We start from the raw sequence: 22,718 nt of genomic DNA, 5'->3' as shown, positions 1-22,718 counted from the left end.
TGAAACGTTTAGGGCCCACGAAAATCTATTAAATGCTGCCTAAAACAGAAAAAAAAATGTTGAAGTATTTAAAGTTATATCAAAAATAATTTTTAATATTTTTTTTAATGGAGGAAGGAGCCCACGAAGGCAAAAGTGCCTAGGGCCCTCAAAAGTCATAATGCGGCCCTGATTGTGGTGATAATAAAAGTTCTTTCTCTTTTTCTTTATTAACCTAATATTGGTTAATTTTTGTGTCCTGGTTTTTACTTAGGAGGTGAGATTTCCCAAGGGATCTCTCCCCTGATGTTCTTATCCTTACTTGGGTGGTGGCAGCGGATTTTATCCCCAAAATCTAGGCTTTTAAGATTTTGGGGGGGAAGTTTTATAGCAAAGCCTGGGAAGATAAGATTTTGGGGCACTTTTGCTGGTCCCCACTTCTGCATTTATCATGCCAGAGTGGGGAAGGAGCTATGGCAGCCCCTAATAAGGGAGGTTCGCTGTGTCGGCAGGAGAGCGGGCCGGCCGCCAGCGTCATGTTCATCCTTTCACTTGCTGTGGCAAAGCTTTGTCATTCATGCGACTTCTTTGGAGGATAGGGACATAATTCAAAATGACCTTAGCAAGTTAGAGAAATGGTCGGAGGTAAACAGGATGAGGTTTAATAAAGAGAAATGCAAAGTGCTCCACTTAGGAAGGAACAATCAGTTCCATACATACAAGATGGGAAGCGACTGTCTAGGAAGGAGCATGGCAGAAAGGGATCTAGGGGTCATAGTGGACCACAAGCTGAATATGAGTCAACAGTGTGATGCTGTTGCAAAAAAAGCAAATATGATTCTAGGTTGTATCAACAGGTGTGTTGTAAGCAAAACTCGTGAAGTCATTCTGCCACTCTACTCTGCACTAGTTAGGCCTCAGCTGGAGTACTGTGTCCAGTTCTGGGCGCCACAATTCAAGAAAGATGTGGAGAAATTGGAAAGGGTACAGAGAAGAACGACAAGAATGATTAAAGGTTTAGAGAACATGACCTATGAAGCCAGGCTTCATGAACTGGGCTTGTTTAGTTTGGAAAAAAGAAGATTAAGGGGGGACATGATAGCGGTTTTCAAATATCTAAAAGGGTGTCACAAGGAGGAAGGAGAAAATTTGTTCCTCTTGGTTTCTGAGGACAGGACAAGGAGTAATGGGCTTAAAGTGCAGCAGGGGAGGTTTAGATTGGACATTAGGAAAAAATTCCTAACTGTCAGGGTGGTCAAATATTGGAATAAAATGCCAAGGGAGGTGGTAGAATCTCCCTCTCTGGAGATATTTAAGAACAGGTTAGATAGACATCTGTCAGGGATGGTGTAGATGGAGCTTGGTCCTGCCTTGAGGGCGGGGGGCTGGACTCGATGACCTCTCGAGGTCCCTTCCAGTCCTATTATTCTATGATTCTATGAGGGGATGGGGGTGGGGTCTCAGCACCCATGAGCGACAAAACTTTTGCCAATCAAGTGGGAGTGTGGACACGCCCTCTCTCACATGCTGCTCTGTGAAGAGCACACGCCCTGTGTCTCTCTCTCACCTGCTTTGCACTGGTGAAAATAACCACACGAGGTGCAGGGAAATTGAGAATCTGGCCCAAATCACTCCTAGTAGCAGCACTCGAGACATCACCATTATCCATAGCTCCAGGCTGCAACATCTTAGTCCCACAATGATGAGTTCAAGGCCACCAGGGAAGGGGGAAGGGATATGAGATATTTAGGGGTTAGAGAGGAATGGGGAAAGGAACGAATGTTTTATCATTCCCCTGGAGCTTGGTAGCAGGTCTATTCACAGACGAGAGAAAGAGAATATAAAACAGTGAAAACATGTTTTGTTTTGCTTTTATTACCTGAGAAAATTGAAGCGAGTCTGAATATATCAGAGAGACGAGAGGTGACCGGCTCGTAAGGGGAAGCTTCATAAAATTCTTCTCCTGGAGTAAGGGAAAAAATAAAATAAAAGAGATTGAAATCCTGCACTGAAAAAGCCCCAAAGCCACCCATGCTGCTCATGACCTGCCTCCCCAACCACCCCGTGGGAAGCCGGTCATAAGCAATATTCCCTCTAATTTCTTCCAGCCCTGTGTGGAATAAATTTTGTTACGTGCACCAAGGCATGTGCAAATGTGCACCACCAATAGAAACAAACTGCCAGCTGTGGGTGCTCTGCTAATCAGCTGTGCGGAATTTGTATCTTGCCCAGGGTGGCCGCCCAAAGCGTCAGCGAACAGGGAACACTGGTCAGAAAGCACAAAGGGGATGAGGAGTTAAGTACCACTGGATTTCAGCAGGATCCAGACACAGAAAGTCCTTTAACTCCTCTGCAAATCCCATTCATCCTGGAATGTTCTGACAATTCATTTTGCAGAGCCCATAAAAATTTCCCCACACAGGAAAATGTCTATTTCATCAAAGTTTTAGATGTCCTGTTACGGGAGAATTCAAACAAAAATTCATTGCAAATGGACACTTCAAAACTGAATGAATATTTTTTGCAGGTCAAAACATCTCATTTTGACATGTTGATCGAAAATGTTAACGTTTTCCCTGATTCAAAACTGGGAGAGGGTGATCACCCCCCCCCCCCCAGCTTTACGAAAAGTGTCAATATTTTGACAGTACCTGCTGATTCAGAACAGAAAGTCATTTCAACATGGCAAAATTCTCCCTTCACCCCAAACAGCTCTATTTCAGGCCTTAGCTTTTGTTAGAATTATGGCCGATTTGAGGGACGGGGGCATTTCCAATCTTGGTTCGTAGTAATGAGCAACCCTCTATTAATGAGTCCCTGGGACCATTAGGTCCCTTTGGCATCACCATATCATAGCTCCTCCCAAACAATAATTAATTTACCATCACCCTCCTTGTACAAGTGGGGAAACAGGCGGGGAGTGGTTTGCATGACCTGAGCAAAGTCTTCGGGGAGCAGAGCTCAGAATGGAACCCAACTTTCTCGAATCCAAGTCCACTTTGTCACAAACACTCCCCCGCACTCACATTCCCCCCTGCCACAAGGGGGTGGGGAGGGGAATGTGAGTGAATATTTTAATTACAATTTCACATTTTCTGTGTGTGTGTCCAGGACTTTCCCTGGAGTTTAACCACCCAAATCTACAGACTCCAAACAGAATGTAGCTGGCTAATTATGGCTCTGCCAAAGACCAAGGCATATTAACCTTTGGGCTACGTCTATGCAAATGCATATGCAAATGAAGCACAGCATGGAATATCGCCAGACTTCATTTGCATAAGTAGTGAGCAGCCGTTTGTAAGCAAGAGGCTTTTGCGCAAAAATGAGCCGTGTAGCCTCTTGCGCAAGAGCCGTTCTTCTGCCTTTTTTACACACACCTTATTTCGAAACAGCTATTTTGGAAGAGACGTTATTCTTTGTAGAATGAGGTTTACAGAAGTCCAAATAAGCCGTCCGTTATTTCAAAATGGTTTCAAAATAACGGAATTACCGTGCATAGTTATTCCGGAATAACGGCGGTTGTTCTGGAATAACTTTGTGGTGTAGACACACCCTTGGAGAGCTGCCTTTTCTCCAGGGCGGCTGGCGCATCTCCGTGGAACTGAGTGAAGACAAGCAGAACAGGCCAGGAGGGCGTTTGCCCGTCTTAAGGAGCGATTCCCGAAAGGATCGTTACTATCAGCCTGACCCTTGAACGCTCCCATTGTGCAAGGGCTCTTGTGAGTGGGAGAGAGCGAGAGCTCCAACGAAAGGCCACGCCGAGCTCCCATCGTACCGCCTGGCCACGCTCTGTGGGTTGGGAGAGCCAGGGCTTGCGGACAGGGCCTGGCCGTGGAGGTTTCCTGCCCAGAGGAAGGGTTGGCAGACACGGACGTGCCCGGGGACAGGCGCGGACAAACGGCCACACCACACATGGACCCGGAAGCCGGGGGGAAGGGCACTGAGTCTAGCCACACAGCCCACGCTGGCTGCCTGGAGGTGGCTCCCTTCCCTGTTAGCTCTTTGCGGAGCAGCAAAGGGGCTTCTCCAGGAACGGGGCAGATGAGACAGAGCGGCCTGCCCTGCATTACCCCACTGTTGACGGGGGGGGGGACGGACTTTTTTTTCTCCTGACCCGGTTGAAAATCGTTGATGCCGCGACCCGACAGAATGCGACTGGCGTGTGGGCTCCGGAATGGGGCTGAGGAGGGGAGTTTTGGGGGACAGAAGGGGGCTCCAGCTTTGGGATCAAGGCTGGGGTGGGAGGGGCTGACCCCGAGTGGCTCGCAGGCAGCAGTGCAGTACGGGGGCTAAGGCGGCTTCCTGCCTCTCCTGGCACCACAGACCCCGCTGCCTGCAGAAGCAGCCGGCAGCAGGTTCCCGGCCAATGGGAGTGCGGGGGTAGTGCTCAGGGCAGGGGCAGTGCATGGAGCTCTGTGCGCTCCCCCACCCACCCACCCACCTAGCAGCCAGGCCTGCTGTCGGCTACTTCCGGGGTGCAGCGCAGTCTGTGGTGCCAGGACAGGCTGGGAGCTGCCTTAGCCCCTGTCCCCCTGCTCCCCTCATCCCCCTGCAGCCAACATGCCACCCCCCAGCCCTGAGCCGTGTCCCGTAGTTTGAAAACCCTGGCACAGACCACTTTCTTCAGCAGCCCTGACACCAGCATCACTGAGGGTGTGTCTAGACGACAGGGTTTTTTCAAAAAACCGTCACCGGCGTCTGGACTTCCGCCGCGTTCTTTCGAAAGTAAATCGAAAGAACACGGCCGTTTTTTCGATCGCGGTAAACCACACTTGATGAGGAATAACGCCTGTTTGCGAAAGTACTCTTTCGGAAAAAGGCGCTATTGAATGCAAACTCCTTTTTTGAAAGAGAGAGTCTAGAATCTTTCAAAAAAGCAGCTCACTTTTTCGAAAAATCTGCTTGTAGTCCAGACACTGTCTTTCAAAAGAGGCTCACAGTCTAGACGTAGCCTGAGAGTCCAAACACAGCCCCATCTGCCCAAACCAGCACTAGACACTCGAATGAGAAGATACCAGAGCTTTACGGAGCTGGGGTCAATTCCTCCCTTTGAGTCACCTTGATTTTACAATTTTTTTTTCAACTTGGGGTGGGGGTTAGCGTATGAACAATCAGGCTTATGATGGAGTATATACAGTATGTGTTATTCATCCCCACGCTGCATTACCCCCACCACAGGTAATCAGCACGGTCTGAAACCACAAACTCCAGTGGCAAAGCACAAGCCTCAACCACTTCAGCTGACTGAGGATTACCCCTCGACGGGCCAGCCGCTAGCGTGAGAACATGACGTGGTTTGGCAGAGCACCTGTAACTCACGCACCTACTGAGTGTGGGGCATGCTCCCAAGTAGACCAGTGACAGAGAGCGAGAATGAGTTTCCTCTCCAGCCTTAGGTGGGAGCCAGGTGGCTTTGAGTTCACGCTGTAGAGAGGCTGGGATGATGATAAGCGGGAACCGATTGGCTGGGAACCGATTGGCTGGGAACCGATTGGCTAAGCAGCAGTTCGGCAGAAAAGGACCCTGGGGATGACGGTGCATGAGAACCTAGAGATGAGTCAACACTGTGCCCTTGTAGCCAAGCAAGCTAACGGCTTTTTGGGCTACATTAGGAGGAGCATGGCCAGCAGATCTAGGGAAGGAATTATTCTCCTTGATTCAGCAGTGGCAAGGCCACATCTGGAGTAGAGTGTCCAGTTCTGGGCGCCCCATTACAGAAAGGATGTGGTCGCAGTGGAGAAAGTCCAGTGGGAGGGCAACAGAAATGATGAGGGGGCTGGAGCACATGACTTATGAGGACAGGCTGAGGGATTTGGGCTTTTTAGTCTCCAGAAGAGAAGAGTGAGGGGGGATTTGGTAGCAGCCTTCAACTCCCTGAAGGCAGGTTCCAAAGAGGCTGGAGAGAGGCTGTTCTCAGTGGTGGCGGATGGCAGAACGAGGAGCAATGGTCTCAAGTTGTAGTGGGGGAGGTCTAGGTTGGAGATTAGGAAAAACTCTTTCCCTAGGAGGGTGGGGAAGCGCTGGGATGGGTTCCCTAGAGAGATGGGGGAATCTCCATCCCTAGAGGTTTTTACGTCCCGGCGTGACCAAGTCCCAGCTGGGATGATTAAATTGGGGTTGGTCCTGCTTTGGGCAGGGTTCGATGGCTCCTGAGGTCTCTTCCAACCCTAGGACTCTATCAGGAGCATCAGGGGACCTCCTTCCACCAGGGTTTCAGGTCTACAGATGTGAAAAGAACCAACTCGTTTCGGTTCGCTGGTGATTCCAAAGTGTTTGTTTCAAGCTGAACCAAAACTCTGAGCAAATCAAAACACCACTTGCTTTGGGAACACTTGAGTTTTGACTTTATCATCCTTAAAGTGCTGTGATGAGAAAAGAGAGGCTTTTTAAACAGTCGCGTCAAGCCAAAGCACAGACAGATTCTTCAGAGTTTTCTTTTAGCCAAACAAACCTCCCCACCGGTCCGTTTTGGTAGCGAGGAATGGAGGAGCCAAAGCAGCTGCACCTCTTAGAAATCAATGCAAGTTCCAGCCTCTTGTGCCACAGATTAATTTGCCAAGAGAGTTTAAGTGATTTGCTCACTGTTCTCAAAGACAGAGACAGAATCCAACCCAGCATCAATACACACAGACCTCCATGCTGTCAGATCTGCTTTTTCCTTTCTCGCTCTTCAAATTTAAATTTGCAAGGCTGATACAGGGTAAGCCTACAGACCCAAAATGATGGAGGACCCGCCTTTCATAATACAAGTGTTAGGGGATAGGGGTTGTTACCATCAGGTCAAGGGTTCAAATCCAGCCAAGGTCACCAGGAACCAAAAGCAACCACTCCCATGAGATTTCTGTGATGTATGCAATTTCATACCTAGTGTTTTAAATTACAAGTAGGATAGTATTTACAGTCCCCCATGAAGCCCCTCCTTTTGTGCCAGATGCTTACAGACATCAAGGAAAAGATAGCTCCTGCCCCAGAGAGCTTACAAGGTCACTAGGTAAGACAAACCGGAATTAGTTCCCATCTGCAGGCCGGGGAGAAGATACAGAGAGACTATGTGACTTGACCAAGTCACACACATGATCTGTGGCAGAACCAGAAATAGAACCCAGACCTCCTGATTCCTTGACCAGGAGACCTTCTCTCCAACAGATCTTGCCATCACAAGAACACTTGTCCTGCTAATTGTCCCGTCTCAGACTCTGTTTCCCTCACACTGCTAGGGAGGTGATCGCGGGGGAGAGGTGGTGTCTGTCTCTAGAGGGGGCAAGGGGAGCATGGGGAGAAGTTTATTCTGGCACCTGCTCTGTGGATAAACAGGGATCTTCCATGATGACCCAGCCATGAGTTCCCTTAGCCAGAGCAGGCTTTGTTTAAACCCATTCCCAAGCCCACAAACAGGCTGTGAGCCCAGCCCATGCGTCCAGGCGGCTCTGCATCAGTCCGGATTGGATTAGCCCGAGGAAGGCAGCTTTTGTCCTCCTAGAGTTAAGCTACTCCAAACCTGCTGGAGAAGAGGCCTATTAAGAGGCCGGAAGCAATCAGGCAGGTCTGGCTGCCCTCCCAGTAGCTCCTCCTCAGAGGGTTATAAATGCATCTCGTGGCAGGAAACCCTTCACAAGGGCGTGGCTCCACTGGCTGCCAGAGAACGGGGATGGTTTAGCAAGAGCCAGGATGGGACCCGGGTAGAGCAGCAAGAGGAGGGGGAGAAAGACTCATGCCTGGTTCTAACAGCTACCCCCGCCCATGGGCCATTCCCTGGGGAAATGAATTGGGGGGGGTGTCTGTCCACTCCTCTTTGGCACTAAGGAGCTGGAGAAGCCGGTTGTCATCCCAGCGCAGCGGCCAGGCCGGGAGCTGAAACACAACCCCCCAGATTGTGGGATGGTCGCACTGGTCCCTCCACTGCTCCCCTTCTCAACTGAGCCCAGATCACCTCCGCTCAGACACGGCCCAAGCAAGAGGCCAGACAAGCTCTCGCAGGCTGTCCCACAGCGCCCGGTCACTGCAGTAACGGCCTTGCTCTATAGCCACCTACCTTACACCCACTGCCCAGGGACTCACCTGGTGCTGCACAAACACACCTGCCCAGTTCCAAGCTGTTCCCATGGCAACCAGCGCCTTCTGGGGAGGGACCAGTGAATGGACTCCGGCCCGGCCCATGTGCCTTGTGAGGAGTTATGTGATCGGGTACCTAGCAGCCAGCAGGAAGGGGCAGTGGGGCTGCAAAATCACCTTTTGAGCAGGGGCAGTGGGGCTACAGGCCCATAAGAGAAACCAGAAGGCACATGCTGGAAGTAGAGCCCATGCAAGGAATTCCTGGAGGTGCTCAAAGTACACAGAGAGGCAGCCTGCGGGTGAAGTTTCCACCTCCGGGTGATGTGTGGGAACAGAATCTGGGAGGGAGAAAGAAAGAAAGAAAGAAAGAAAGAAAGAAAGAAAGAAAGAAAGAAAGAAAGAAAGAAAGAAAGAAAGAAAGAAAGAAAGAAAGAAAGGCCCACGTGATGGCAGGGCAATCTAGTGGATAGAGCACTAGACTGAGGGAATCAGGAGAACTACATGCTATTCCTAGCTCTATCCCAGACCCTGCTTTGTCTCTGAAGGAGCTGCCTCTCTCCGTGCCTTCCCTTCCCATGTCTTCTCTAGCTAGGCTGTGAGGTCCTTAGCACAGAGGCTGTCTCTGACTATATTGGTGGATAGCTCTGCTAGAGCAGGTCTCCACTAGGGCTATGTCTAGACTGCAAGCCTCTTTCGAAAGAGAGCGTCTAGACTGCACGTGGAATTTCGAAAAAGCAAGCCGCTTTTTCGAAAGAAAGCACCCAGTGAGTCTGCATGCTCTCTTTCTAAAAAGCCTGTTTGCTTTCAAGAACGCCTTCTTTCGAAAGAGCACTTTCGAAAGAAGGCGTTCTTCCTCGTGGAATTAGGTTTACCACCGTCGAAAGAAAAGCCGCATTCTTTCAATTTAATTTCGAAAGAACGTGGCTGCAGTCTAGACGCAGGTGAAGTTTTTTCGAAAAAAGGCTACTTTTTTCAAAAAAAACCCTGAGTCTGGACACAGCCTAGGAGATTATTTCGAAATCACTACATTCAAAATCAAAACTCCCGAAATAACAAAATCGAAATAGCGTGTCCCCACTACGGGGGAGTTTCAAAATGAGTCTGAGGCAGGAGCCATTAATGTGGACACACTAACTCGCTTTAGAGCCCCAGGAAGCACTGAGGAGTAATTACTTCAAATGACTCTGGGGAGTCATTATTTCGAAATAGCAGCAGTGGAGCATCCACACGGCCGCTATTCCAAAATAAGCATTCCCCCAGGAAAGCAGGAGCACAGATTTTGAAATAACGAGCCCTTTATTTCAAAATAACAAGCTTCGTAGTATGGATGCTCCGCTTAGTATTTCAAAAGAAGGGGGATTATTTCAAAATACAGCCTCTCTTTGACTTACGAACCGGTTACGGACCAAACAATTGGTCGTAACTCAGTTTGTTCGGAAGTCGGACCCCATAGAGCTACACGTGACCGTGCTGTTCATAAGCGCGGATTGCGTTCGTAACTCGGGGTCCGCCATTTATGACAGCTTCGGTCGTAACTGTGAACGGTCGTAAGTCGACCGTTCACAACTCGGGGACCGGCTGTAACTCCCTTGTTTAGACCAGCGCCTACTGTACTACCAATAAATATTGAAAACAACAACCCTGCCTTCATCACGCATAAGTCTGGTCTGTTTCCACAGGTTGGTGAAACTAAAAAGCCATCAAAAGAAACGGAAACACTTAAGAGTCATCCTGTGAGAGTCCCTCGTTTAAATCCAACACATTCACCTTGGCTAATGCTCCCATGATAAATAGCACCTTTATTAAAGTGTGTTTAGGAAACACCAACCTCTCGCTATATTGCTTTGCCAATGTAATAAATAATTAAGCACTCCTGAACCTTGCTCCTTGCAGGGAAAATTACCCAGTATTAAAAGGGCATTGAACTTCCCCCTAAGCTGGCTGAGATGCAATTAACCTCCGGGAAAGGCACTGGGGTGAAACCAGCTAGACTTAATTCAAGGAACTAAGCTCCCATGCAGCATGAGCATGCAAAACTCACTGACTTGAGAAAGATGAGAGGAGACCAGTGGTCTGGCCAGATGCATTGTGGGAGATTTTAGCTTCTCTGAAGCATCACATATTGGCGGTGGCCAGAGATCAGATACTGGTTCATCAGACCATTCTGATCCAGTGAGAAGTGGAGGACCATTGCCTTGAGCGATCTAGTTATGAATGGAGATGGGACACTGGACCCTGGATTACCCAGAGTTCTGCTGCCTTGCAGTGAGTCTACCTGCAAAATGAGGTCTCAAATCAAGGTGGGATTTGATAGGATGGTTTAGCATGGCCCTGCAGCAGCTCTCTGCTGTTCCAGCCCTGGGTTCCTCACACAGTGTTGTCAACGCCCCTCCATGCTGGGCATCAGTACAACTTTCTACAACTAGACCTTCTCTGCACTGGCATGTTTTGTCACCAAAAACGGCCGTTTGGCAACAAAACAGCAAGAATGTTTACACTACAATGGGACTTTTGTCAGGGAAAACACCCAGTTTGGGCGACAAAAAACATCAAGCCTTGCCAGAGACTTTTGTCTTTTCTCCTCCCTTTATTGTCAACGAAGAGCCAGTGTGGACTCTGCTGTTTCCTTCTGGTGAGAGGACTGGCTTCTGCCAGTATCCCACAAGGCCTGCTTTGCTGGCTCTGCTCAGTGTTTTGTGATCTCTGCTGCCCTGCAGGCCTGTGCCCCCGCCCTCCCCTCTCAAAGCTCCAGGAAGCATCTGACACCCGAGTGAGCTGCTCTCTTTGAGGAACGAACAAAGAGAAAATCACCGGAGTGCTTCTGTTCAGCTGCTGCTGCGGGGGGGGGGGGGGGGGGGGATCTCGCGAGACTGTTGTGCTGCTTTGACATTCCTCAGCACGGAGAGCTCCCAGAGCTCTGAGGGAATCCCAAAAAGCACAGGGATCAGCTCTGCCTTCGCACCGCACTACGGGATGCTTACCCACAATGCTTTTCTCTATCTGGTCAACAGAGGAGCTAGCCATGTGGCCATGAAATGTCGACAATGAGAGGCGGAAAAACTTGTTTGACCAGTTTTCACTTTTGATGACTTTTTTGCCTGTTGACGACACTTTCATCACCAAACCTTCCCAGTGTAGACGCAGCCCTAGTCTGTTACTAAAGATTCGGCCACGGGGTGTAGTCAGGTGTCATCCTGGATCTACTGTCAGCTTCCTCACTGGCTGAGCATTGGGCTCTTTGGCCTTGTGATTACAAGGGTCTTCCATTAGCTAACATTGTAAGACAAGGTCAAATCTGAAGGAAGGGCAAAGCTATGCAATTCTCACATGAGTTAACAGGTTGAGCTAAACCTTAGAATCCCCCAGGATCACCATCCTGCCCTGATGGGAATGCTACAGCCCTACCTGGTCTTCACTAGGGCTGCGTCTAGACTGAAAGCCTCTTTCGAAAAAGAGCATCTAGACTATAAACAGTACGTTCGAAAAAGCAAGCCGCTTTTTTGAAAGAGAACACTCAGGCAGTCTGGATGCTCTTTCAAAAAAGCATAGTTTGCATTACATAGCGCTTTTTTTCGAAAGAGCACTTTCAAAAAAAGGCGTTCTTCCTCGTAAAACGAGGTTTTCTGTGGTTGAAAAAACTGCCACGTTCTTTTGATTTACTTTCAAAAGAACGCGGCTGCAGTCTAGATGCAGGGGAAGTTTTTTCGAAAAAAGGCCACTTTTTTCGGAAAAAACCCTGTAGTCTAGACACACCCTAGGATTTTACCTTCTGTTAGCCAACATGTGGTAAAAATCAAAACAAAACCGTTTCCCCTTTCTGTGCCTTAGTTTCTTTCTCTGCCTCAGTTTCCTGCTCTGAGAAATGGGGCTAGTGGTTTTTTTGCCCTCCTAAAGTTGTATTAAGGCCAACTTCGTTCCAGTGTGCAAAGTCCTTTCAAACTGATGAATGCACGGTACTGAAGGGCAAATCACCGTTAAGTAGAAATTTCTGTTTCCAGCCTGGCTTTCTAGCCACTTCGCGGCAGAGCTGACCTAGAGTCAAAGATTTACCTCCACCAATTGGCATGTGAAACCTACAATTGGTGCTGAGTGCTTTTGGAAGTCTGGCCCCTAGGTCTTGTCTGCACACAGATGTACACTACTTTAATTCAATGAGTGCAAACGCCCGTGTGGAGGCTCTTATTAAAAACTGGTTCTATTGGTTGTGTTTACCCCTAGACGTTTACCGGCATACAGGCCTGGTTTAACCCACTTCCAGAGCATCCACACACAAAATTGCACTGATTGAACTAAACTAGTTTAAAAAAATAATCACACTTCTCGGTGAATAGATGCAACTCTGAACAGGCTGCATTCGATTCTACCTCCAACCTGGAGCTGCTATGGAGGAGACCCTGGTAGGAAAAGAGGAGGCTTACAGTGTTGGTTGTGCTCCATGGTTACAAAGAGAAACTATTCCCCTTTCACTCCCCATCACACTCTCTGGGCTCTCAATTACATGAAGAAAAAAACCCTGAATTGTTTTCATTTGCAAGATGCACGTGACTCGCAGGAGCCTTTCCCCTTCCACCTTCTTCCACTCTCTCTACTGTTCCACTCTCTGCTTTATCCTTCCTCCCCCCACTTTTCCTCCCCACACCCGACAGTCGGGGCCAGGTTTTCAGCAGAGCTAAGCTCCCAACAGGCACCTAAATAAGGACTAGAATTTTCATGGGAGCTCTTGCGTGCTGAATCTGGTGGCCACCCCTTCCAGGTGCCCAAACAGAAGCCATTAGGTGCAGAAGGCTTAAAAAAAATCTGGCCATGAATCTTTAATGAAGCAGCATGGTCCAGCAGGCAATGCATCTGACTAGGACTCATCAAACCTGCAGTCTAGCCCTACCTCTGCCACTGACTTGCTGTGTAACCCAGGGCAAGTCATTTAATGTCCCCTGACTCCGCTTCCCCACCCCTCTTTAGAGTGGAATAGTAACGCTTGGAGAGCCAATGTCCTTCATAAGAGGTGTTTTTTTCCCCCTGGGGCCTTTCTGAGTTCCCTACATGCCACCTTACCCACCCTGCTGAGGACTGGGGCATCATCACCCTCTCGCTTTCTGCATGCAGGATACCCCCATCCACCTCCACTCGCTTTTCACTTCTCTGTTACAAGGAAGCAACATCTGCCACTTTGCCTGCGGATGTCAGGAGCATTCCAATGGCCTGCAATGAGCGGCGAGGGCAAAGCTGCAGGGCCAGCCGCTGAGAGGAGTGGAGGGGTGTTGGCTCCCTCATCTCTGGGGGGCCACAAAGTTGCAGCTCTGGCTGGAGGCAGCAGCCCAGGGAGCAGCAAGGGAAATGTGTTTGCTGCAGAGTTCAGCCGGGATTGGGGCAGAAACTCAGCACAATCCAAACGCCACCGACACATTTTCCCGTATCTCAGCTGCAGGATACTCCGAAAGGACTAGCAGCCCTGGTGTGAGCCACACACCTACTGGGCGCAGGGCACCGTCCCATGGAGTGGCCCTGAGACCACTGATAGACAATGCGTGTGCTCTACGGCCTTAGCCAAGCGCCAGCCGGCTTTGCATGCACGAGCCTTCCCAGCATGCACTAAGCTCCAGAAGTCCCAGGTTCGATTCCATCTCTCGGCGTGGTGCTTGTTCCACAGAGACCAGGACAGAACAACTGCGGGGTGGCTACAGACTCAGGACTGAGGGGCCTGCAAAGAGCAGAGTGAAGGAAGCTTGCCGGCGCCTGACCACAGAATGCCGAATTCTAAGCAGCCCTTCCGATCTGAGGGGTCCCTAATCCCACAGCCAGCTGCAGAGCGAGTGGGGGAGGGGTGAGAAGAGTCGGCTTCCTCTCCCTCCTACACCCTCCCCCCTGCCCCAGCTCCCTTTGATGAGGAGAAGAGAGTAGATAATCCTCTCTCCAATAAACAAACGGGCCCCGCGCCGGCAAAATCCAATTTCAATTGCTGCCGCTGATTTACACCGTCCCCGGCCTGCACTAGCAGCTGCCGCTGCTACATTTGGAGGCGGCTCGTTTGTGGAAGCAGCCAGCTCCCTCATGTCCTTCGTGCTGCTCTTGTTCACCCCACACCCTGGCCAGACAATGGCTGGGAGGAAGGTGGTGCCTGGCTCTCTCCCAGGTGGGGAACAGCTGATGTACTGTCACCTCTCGTGCAGTCTATCCCATTCCCAGAACACGGTCCTCTGTGGCGCACAGACAGCGTCATAGGACATAAAGAGTCAGCCACACCTAATAGTCAAAGCAGCAGCCTGGGAACCAAGAACTCCTGAATCCTCATCCCATTCCTACCTCTTTGGGAGACAGAGGGTCTATCCCTTCCTCTGTGCTCACAGGGAGTGAGGCTGGAATCACATGGGCCAAAAGAAATCTGATGAGGTTCAACAAGGACAAGCGCAGAGTCCTGCACTTGGGACGGAAGAATCCCAAGCATAGTTACAGGCTGGGGACCGACTGGCTAAGCAGCAGTTCAACAGAAAAGCACCTGGGGATGACAGCGGATGAGAAGCTGGAGAGGAGTCAACAGGGCACCCTTGTAGCCAAAAAGGCTAACGGCATATTGGTGCATTAAGAGGATCATGGCCAGCAGATCTAGAGAAGTGATTATTCCCCTGTTTCGGCACCGGCGAGGCCACATCTGCAATATCACATCTAGTTGTGTCCTTCCCCCCCCCTTACAGAAAGGATGTGGACACGTAGGAGAGAGTCCAGCAGAAGGCAACGAAATAATCAAGGGGCTGAAAGAGGCAGAGGGATTTGGGAGTATTTAGTCTGCAGAAGCGAAGAGCGAGGGGGGATTTGGTAGCAGCCTTCAACTTCCTGAAGGGGGGTTCCAAAGAGGCTGGAGAGAGGCTGTTCTCACTGGGGACAGGTGGCAGAACAAGGAGCAATGGTCTCAAGTTGCAGTGGGGGAGGTCTAGTTTGGATATGAGGAAAAGCTATTTCCCTAGGCGGGTGGTGACGCTTTGGGATGGGTTCCCTAGGGAGGAGGTGGAATCTCCATTGCTAGAGGTTAAGTCCCGGCTTGACAAAGCCCTGGCTGGGATGATTGAGTTGGGTTGGTCCTGCTTTGGGCAGGGGGCTGGACTCGATGGCTCCTGAGGTTTCTGCCATCCCTGGGATTCTATATCGTAACAGATATAGGAGAACTGAGAGTTTCTTGTCCAGAACAGGGATCAAACCCCAGTTCTCTTGCTCTGCCCACGCAGGGCCCTGCTGCATGAGCTAAAGGAGAGTTTGCAGAAGCCCGTGGCACCCTGACCCCCAGCTGCACAGTTCCCAAACCACCCAGTAGCACCGGGGTAGAGCCGTTAGAACAGCCCTCTCCGCACTCCTGTAACCTCCTGCACCCGAGGCTCTCTAGGCTGAAAGGGAAAGAGACTTGCCCAAGGTCACTCAGTGAGACAGTGGCAGAGCCAGGAAGAGGACATCAGGCCATTGTTGGCTCTCAGGAGTGTAAATCTGCAGCAGCTCTTCCAACTTCAGTGTGGTGGCCATGAGCCAGGCTGGAGCAGAACCAAAGACACCTGGGAGCCTGCTTTGCCAGCCAGGAAGATGGGAAGTCCCAGAGACAGTGAACCGGGGGATGGGGGGGGTGCTGCTCCCACCGGACAAGCCGGGGATTCCATGGACACCGGGGGCAGGGGCCAGCGCATGGCCGGAGAGGGAAACGCTCCGCAAGCAACGCCCGGGGGACGCGCCTAGGCATACACGGAGACGAGACTGACAGCCCGGAGCCTGCTCGGAGTCGGGGGCAGGCAAACAGCCCTGACCAGAGACCTGCCCCCTCCGACCCCACTCACACAAATGGGACATTAACTCTCCCCCCCCCACACACACACCTCCACGACCTGCCTCGGTGCCCTGACGTGGCTTCTCATTCCAGCCCCAGCTGCTCCAGCGTGTGCGGCCCCTTCTGGGGAGGGGCTGCCTGGGATCAGCCAGGCCAGTGGCCACTCGGCTAGGAAAAAGCAGCCTCGCCCACCTCGCCCCCTCTTCCAGGCCAGCCCGGTTCTCGGAATCCTAATCAGCCTCTTCACACGTCTCTCCCCCAAAGTCCGTCCGCCCGGACCTGCCCTCTGCTCTGGTGCCAACAGCTGAGCCTTCAGCCTTGGCCAGAAGTGATGGGGCGGGGAACCTCATGGGCTCTCCAGCTCCAGCAACCCCCAAGGCCAGGCTGGGACGCGCCCGAGGCTAGAGGATGAGAGAGAGAGTGGGCGAAAGGGGGGGGGGAAGAATCTAGATGGGGAGGGGGAGAAAAGGGGGCAGAGTCTGGAAGGGAAGGGGGCAGTTTGGGTGGGTCTTCCCCGCTCATCGATTCGGTTCCTATTTGACAATAAACAAGGGGCGAGCTCTCCCCGGGATGCGAACACCAACGCCCTGGGGGTCAAAGGCTGAGAGATGCCGACGGACACCACCTCCGTGCTACGCCGGGCTTGCGCCTGTCCAGGGTGCAGGATGAATGAAACCATTCCCACAGAACTGCACGGACGCCCCGTATCCCTGACCCACTGAGCACCCCCAGCCGCTCCAATCCCGGACTCCCCACAATGCTCTGCTCATGCCCCTTGGTCCTTCCGGCAACACCTCCTGCCGCTACACACACACACACACACACACACACACACACTGCTGCTACACCTACACTCACACGAAAATACACATGCCCTGCTGCTACACCTACACACACACACACACTGCTGCTACACCTACACTCACACGAAAACACACATGCCCTGATGCTACACCTACACACACACACACACTGCTGCTACACCTACACTCACACGAAAACACACATGCCCTGCTGCTACACCTACATGCACACACACACACACACACACACACACACACTACTGCTACACCTACACTCACACGAAAACACACATGCCCTGCTGCTACACCTACACGCACACACACACACACTGCTGCTACACACACACACACACACACACACCCTGCCGCTACACCTACACACACACACACACACTGCTGCTACACCTACACTCACACGAAAACACACATGCCCTGCTGCTACACCTACACGCACACACATACACATACCCACCCACCCTGCTGCTACATCTACACACACACCCTGCTGCTACACCTACACACACACACACACAGGCATCTCTGTTAATGCTCTTCACTGCTGACCCGCTGCCCTCTCTTCGATTCTCGTAGGAAACCCTCCTCCCCACCACACTAATGAAGAATCTGATGCTTTGCTGCCCGGCCTGTGTCCCCCCTTATCCCACCTGTGCAGAGCGGGTGTGAACCGCTCCCCCTTCGAGCCTGTTTTTCTTCCACTTTGCACAGGTGTAAAGCAGCAGCCATGAGAGAGTGTGAGGCTCTGAACACATCTCCCGACTCACCCTGCTCCACCAGCTCCCAGGACTGGCCCCAGGGCTTCCTGGCCTTCCCAGAGCAGCTCAGACCAGCTAGGGGACCAGAACCCCGGCCCCAGCCCCACACACTACCACTGAGCTAGCAAATCAGAACCCCCACCACCACCAACAACCCAATGGGCCAGCACCACCCCTACCCCACCAACAACAACCCAACGGGACAGCACCACCCTTCCTCCCCCATCAACAACCCAATGGGCCAGCACCACCCCTACCCCACCAACAATGCAATGGGCCAACACCACCCCTCCCCCACCAACAACAACCCAACGGCACAGCACCACCCTTCCTACTCCAACAACAACCCAACAGGACAGCACCACCCTTCCTCCCCCATCAACAACCCAATCGGCCAGCACCACCCCTACCCCACCAACAATGCAATGGGCCAATACTGCCCCTCCCCGTCAACAACCCACTGGGCCAGCACCACCTCTCCCTCACCAACAACAACCCAACGGGAGAGCACCACCCTTCCTCCCCCATCAACAACCCAATGGGCCAACACCACCCCTCCCCCACCAACAACAACCCAACGGGACAGCACCACCCTTCCTCCCCCAACAACAACCCAATGGGCCAGCACCACCCTTCCTCCCCCACCAACAACCCACTGGGCCAACACCTCCCCTCCCCCACCAACAACAACCCAACGGGACAGCACCACCCTTCCTCCCCCACCAACAACCCACTGGGCCAACACCTCCCCTCCCCCACCAACAACAACCCAACGGGACAGCACCACCCTTCCTCCCCCACCAACAACCCACTGGGCCAACACCTCCCCTCCCCCACCAACAACAACCCAACGGGACAGCACCACCCTTCCTACCCCAACAACAACCCAATGGGCCAGCACCACCTCTCCCCCAGCAACAATGCAATGGGCCAGCACCACCCCTACCCCACCAACAATGCAATGGGCCAATACCGCTCCTCCCCGTCAACAACACAATGGGCCAACACCACCCCTACCCCACCAACAATGCAATGGGCCAACACCACCCCTCCCCCACCAACAACAACCCAACGGGACAGCACCACCCTTCCTCCCCTAACAACAACCCAATGGGCCAACACCACCCCTCCCCCACCAACAACAACCCAACGGGACAGCACCACCCTTCCTCCCCCAACAACAACCCAATGGGCCAGCACCACCCCTCCCCCAGCAACAATGCAATGGGCCAACACCACCCCTTTTCACCAACAACCCAACGGGACAGCACCACCCTTCCTCCCTGTCAACCACCCAATGGGCCAGCACCACCCCTCCCCCAGCAACAATCCAATGGGCCAGGACCACTCCTCCCGCACCAACAACGCAATGGGCCAACACCACCCCTGCCCCCGCCACCCACAACCCAATGAACCCGAACAGCCTCCCCCCCACACCACTACTGAGCAAACTCACTGGAACGCTCCTATGGGGCTACATGGGGGGGACCTCCCCACGCAACGGACCAGGCCCCCCGGCGGGACGCTTACCCTCCGTCAGCCCGAGGTGTATGCTCCAGTAGATCTGCAGGCACTGCAGCTCCTTCTTCATGCCCCGCTTGCAGCGGCAGTCGTAGAGGGGGCTCTCCTGCAGCACCTCCAGGGCCGCCTGGCACTCCTTGTTGGCCAGCATGGTGTTCCTGTCCCGGCCGGCCAGGCACTGGCGCAGGGTGCGGTACCGGGAGCTGCAGCTGGGGTCGGCGGCGCACAGCTCGCTGGCCCGCACACAGTCCACGGGGGCACGCCAGCCAGGAGGGGTCTGGCCAGAAGCCAGGGAATGGAGGATCTGGTCTGGGGAGGGGGAGGAAAGAAAGGCCAGAGCATGGTGAGTGAGGCTAGCCAAGGCTCTGCCCTTCGCCAGTGCTTCAGGCCCACAACTCGCCCCCCACCCAGGCAGCGGCCCGCTCTGCCTGCCCCCTCCCACGCCTGGGCCTGCCACATGATCCCGACCCACAGCGCCTACTGCTCCCCCAGCCCTGTCCGCACTCCCCTCACAGCGCCGCCAGCACTGGGATCCTGACCAGGAGTCCCTCCCCCACTCCTCCCTCAGCCCTGGGGTCCCTCCTCAGCTCCACATCTCTGCCAGGAGCCCCCCTGGGTCTTCCAGTCCCCTCGGTGCTGCTCTGTTGCACCCTCAGCCATTCCAGTCCTGAACCCCAGGTCAGCTCTGCAGCCCGCCTGGTGTGGGAGGGAGGGAGCAGAAACCTAGCTCTCATTTCTCCACTCCCTTGTAGAGCACTTTACAAACCTTAACAGATCGATCCGGACAGCCCTCAATGACCCACATGGTCCGAGTGGGGAAACTGAGGCATCGCACTATGGAGCGATTCGTGCAAAGTCATGCAGCAAATTAGGAGCAGAGAGGGGACTAGAAACTTGAAATCTTAGACAATTAGGAGACCTCGGGAGATCAACAAGTCCAACCCCCTCATCGAGTCCAACGCCCTTGCTCGCCCCATCAGCTGCGCTGGCCACTAGGTAACATTGCTCTACACATATAAAGTCGTGTGTGGGTTATCGGTGATGCCATCGAAATGTGTTTCCTCTCTGCTCAGTCTGAAGTATCTTTACAAGGTAACGAAAATCCTGCCTGTTAAAAAACATGCCAGGCAAAGACCGGTGCTGCCATGCAATAAATCTGGTTTCGCTCTTACGCCAACAGGCCCAGGAAGTTAATTTTTCACACTCCGAAGGAGCTAGGGAACAGCATTCCATGGAGGCCACCAGCAGGTCTGGAACTCCCTGCCTTCAACATCAGCCTCGGCCACACTAGCTAGATGAGTAAGTCCAGCAGCAGGCAGCAGTAGTAAGCTGTTATCCTTAGGGGAGTCGCCAGTCCCTGGGAATCCATCACGCACTGAAACACTGGGAAACATTAGCAAGCCCTCAGAATCACTCATCAGCTTGTTTCCGGGGCTGCAGTGTTGGTCCCTGACCAGCCTCCATAGAGGGTGCAGAGGAGGAGGAGCAGAGCGAGTCTCCCCCACTGAGAGAAAAGCCCAGCTCACAAACCTGCAGTACGTCATCTCTCGGCAAACACCAGAGCAGAACGCCCACACCTCTCAAGCATCCAGCTCCTGCTGGACTCTTCAGCCCCGTCCTCCTGGTTATAAGAGTTTTACTCATCCACTTAGGGGACAGGAACAACCCCATGTGACTTAGGCAGCCAATCCGCACCACGGCTCAGAAACTGAGGGCCGTCCCAGTGGGGGAAGTGCTGCCAATCCATTGGATAACAAACCCCAGTGACTCCTGGTTCACGCCCAGGGGTGCCCCAGTGGCAGGCGCACAGAACCCAGGAGCTGTGTCTAGACTGGCAAGTTTTTCTGCAAAAGCAGCCGCTTTTATGCAAAAACTTACCAGCTGTCTACACTGGCCACTTGATTTTGCGCAAAAGCACTGACGTTCTACTGTCTGAAATCGGTGCTTCTTGCGCAACTGCTTCGACGTTCCCATTCGGGCAAAAGCCCTTTTCCGGAAATGTTTTTGCGCAAGAGGGCCAGTGTAGACCGCTAAAAACTGTTTTGTGCAAAAAAGCCCCGATGGCGAAAATGGCGATCGGGGCTTTCTTGCGCAAAATCGTGTCTAGATTGGCACGGATGCTTTTCCACAAAAAGTGCTTTTGCGGAAAAGCGTTCATGCCAATCTAGATGCTTTTTCCCGCAAATGCTTTTAATGGGAAAACTTTAATGGGAAAACTTCTTTCGAAAGAAGCCTGCAGTCTAGACATAGCCTTAGGGACTGTCGCTTACCATCTGCACGTACAGCACCTTGCACAATGAGATCCAAAGCTTGACGCAAACTTCTAAGTCCTACTGTAATGCCGATAATAGTAATAAATAATCTATCCTGCTGCAGTTTATGGCTATGTCCCCAGTCTGTAAACAGCCAGCAACTGAGGCTGAGCTCAAGCACCCTAAGAGGACAAGATGTTAAGCAAATCCCACAGATAGGGCCCTGCAGATCAAGAGCTATCTGCTTTATATCCATGGGTAGCCACAGATGTGGACGCAGATATCCGCAGCATATTTTTCTGTAGACAGATGTAGACAGGGATGCAAATTTTGTATCTGTGCAGGGCTCTACCCATGGATATGGTGGGAATTTGTTCCTCATATTCTAGGATCAATGAGTCAATGTTAGACAGACCCCAGAATTCCTGACTCCCCAGTCGTCTGAGCCCAACCGGCTAAATCACACCACTTTTCCCATTCAAGCTCTGATCCTGAATTCCTTCCTTGCTGCAAAGCCCCGGGGACTTTGATGCAGCATGATGGCGGAAGACTTGCTGTTTAATTCCAAACTCAACAGGGATCCTGGCTGTAAACCAGCCCTAGTACAGCGAGAGCCCAATACCCTGTTCTGCAAATCAGAAGTGACTCTGGATTTGCAGCAGTGTCCTAGAACAGGGGGTGGCCTGCACCGGACAGCAGTGGGGGGAAGAGGGAGGAGTTCATCTGCCCAAAAGAAATGCCTCAAAAAGCAGAACATTTAATAAAAAAAAATTAACGTTGGAGGCAGCCTCTGCTGGGGATGCTGGACTCATGGAAGATCCTGAGCCGGCAGTTTTCATGCAAACAGGAGAGGGGCCATGAGCAGTTCTCCCTCCCCTACTAAGACCTGGACTACAGCCCAGAGGCAGCACCGCCTTCTCCTTCCTGCAAACGCAAGTTCGTTTTCTAAAAGGCAGCTGAAGTCTGGAGTTCTCTGCCCCAGGAGCTGCCAGCAGCCTCCGCCTCCTCTGGCATGCTGGGGTAAGATGGGCAGGTAATATGCAGCGCCTGGATCTCCTCCCACTCACCCTACGCAGGAGCCGGTTGGGTTCCCAGTAGGAATCAGCTGAGGCGGGTATAGAACCAGGCTTGCTCAGGATCACTGTTTGTAACTGACGAGTCCATTTGGGACTCAGGCTGGCTACACCGGGAAGGTTTGGCGATAAAAGTGCTGTCGACATGCTAAAGTGAAAACCGGTCAAAACGGGATTTTCCGCCTTCCATTGTCAACATTTATGGCCACATTGGTAGCACCCTGGTGACAGACAGAGCAAAGCATTGTGGGGAAGCTTCCAGCAGGGCAGTGTTGTGGGAAGGGAGAGCTGATCCCTGTGCTTCTTGGGATTCCCTGGTAGCTCTAGAAGCTCTCCATGCTGAGGCATTGCAAGCAGCACTGCAGTCTCTCCAGCCCTCCCCTGGCAGCAGCAGCCTGCCTGCCCCTGTGTTCCTAGCAAGGCAGAACAGGAGCAGTCCAATGATTTGCTCTTTGTTCCCCAAA

At 52.4% G+C, this 22,718-nt stretch overlaps 1 protein-coding gene across 5 annotated transcripts in view; it reads right to left on the bottom strand.

Moving 5' to 3' along the window:
- The window catches only part of GFRA2 (GDNF family receptor alpha 2), a 117,618-nt gene that overhangs the window by 82,739 nt on the left and 12,161 nt on the right, over window positions 1-22,718 (bottom strand). For 3 of the 5 annotated variants that reach the window (XM_075910696.1, XM_075910697.1, XM_075910699.1), the window contains exons 2-3: window positions 18,939-19,238; window positions 1,859-1,942 (exon numbers count right to left, since the gene is read on the bottom strand). In XM_075910696.1, coding sequence (XP_075766811.1) covers window positions 1,859-1,942; window positions 18,939-19,238 — 384 coding nt within the window. The remainder of the gene's footprint in view (window positions 1-1,858; window positions 1,943-18,938; window positions 19,239-22,718) is intronic. The other 2 variants (XM_075910700.1, XM_075910698.1) reach the window with 2 other exon arrangements.

Source organism: Pelodiscus sinensis, chromosome 28 (genome assembly GCF_049634645.1).
Source record: "Pelodiscus sinensis isolate JC-2024 chromosome 28, ASM4963464v1, whole genome shotgun sequence".
In the NCBI taxonomy this organism is placed as follows: domain Eukaryota; kingdom Metazoa; phylum Chordata; order Testudines; family Trionychidae; genus Pelodiscus; species Pelodiscus sinensis.
This window is presented reverse-complemented; position numbering and strand designations above follow the sequence as displayed.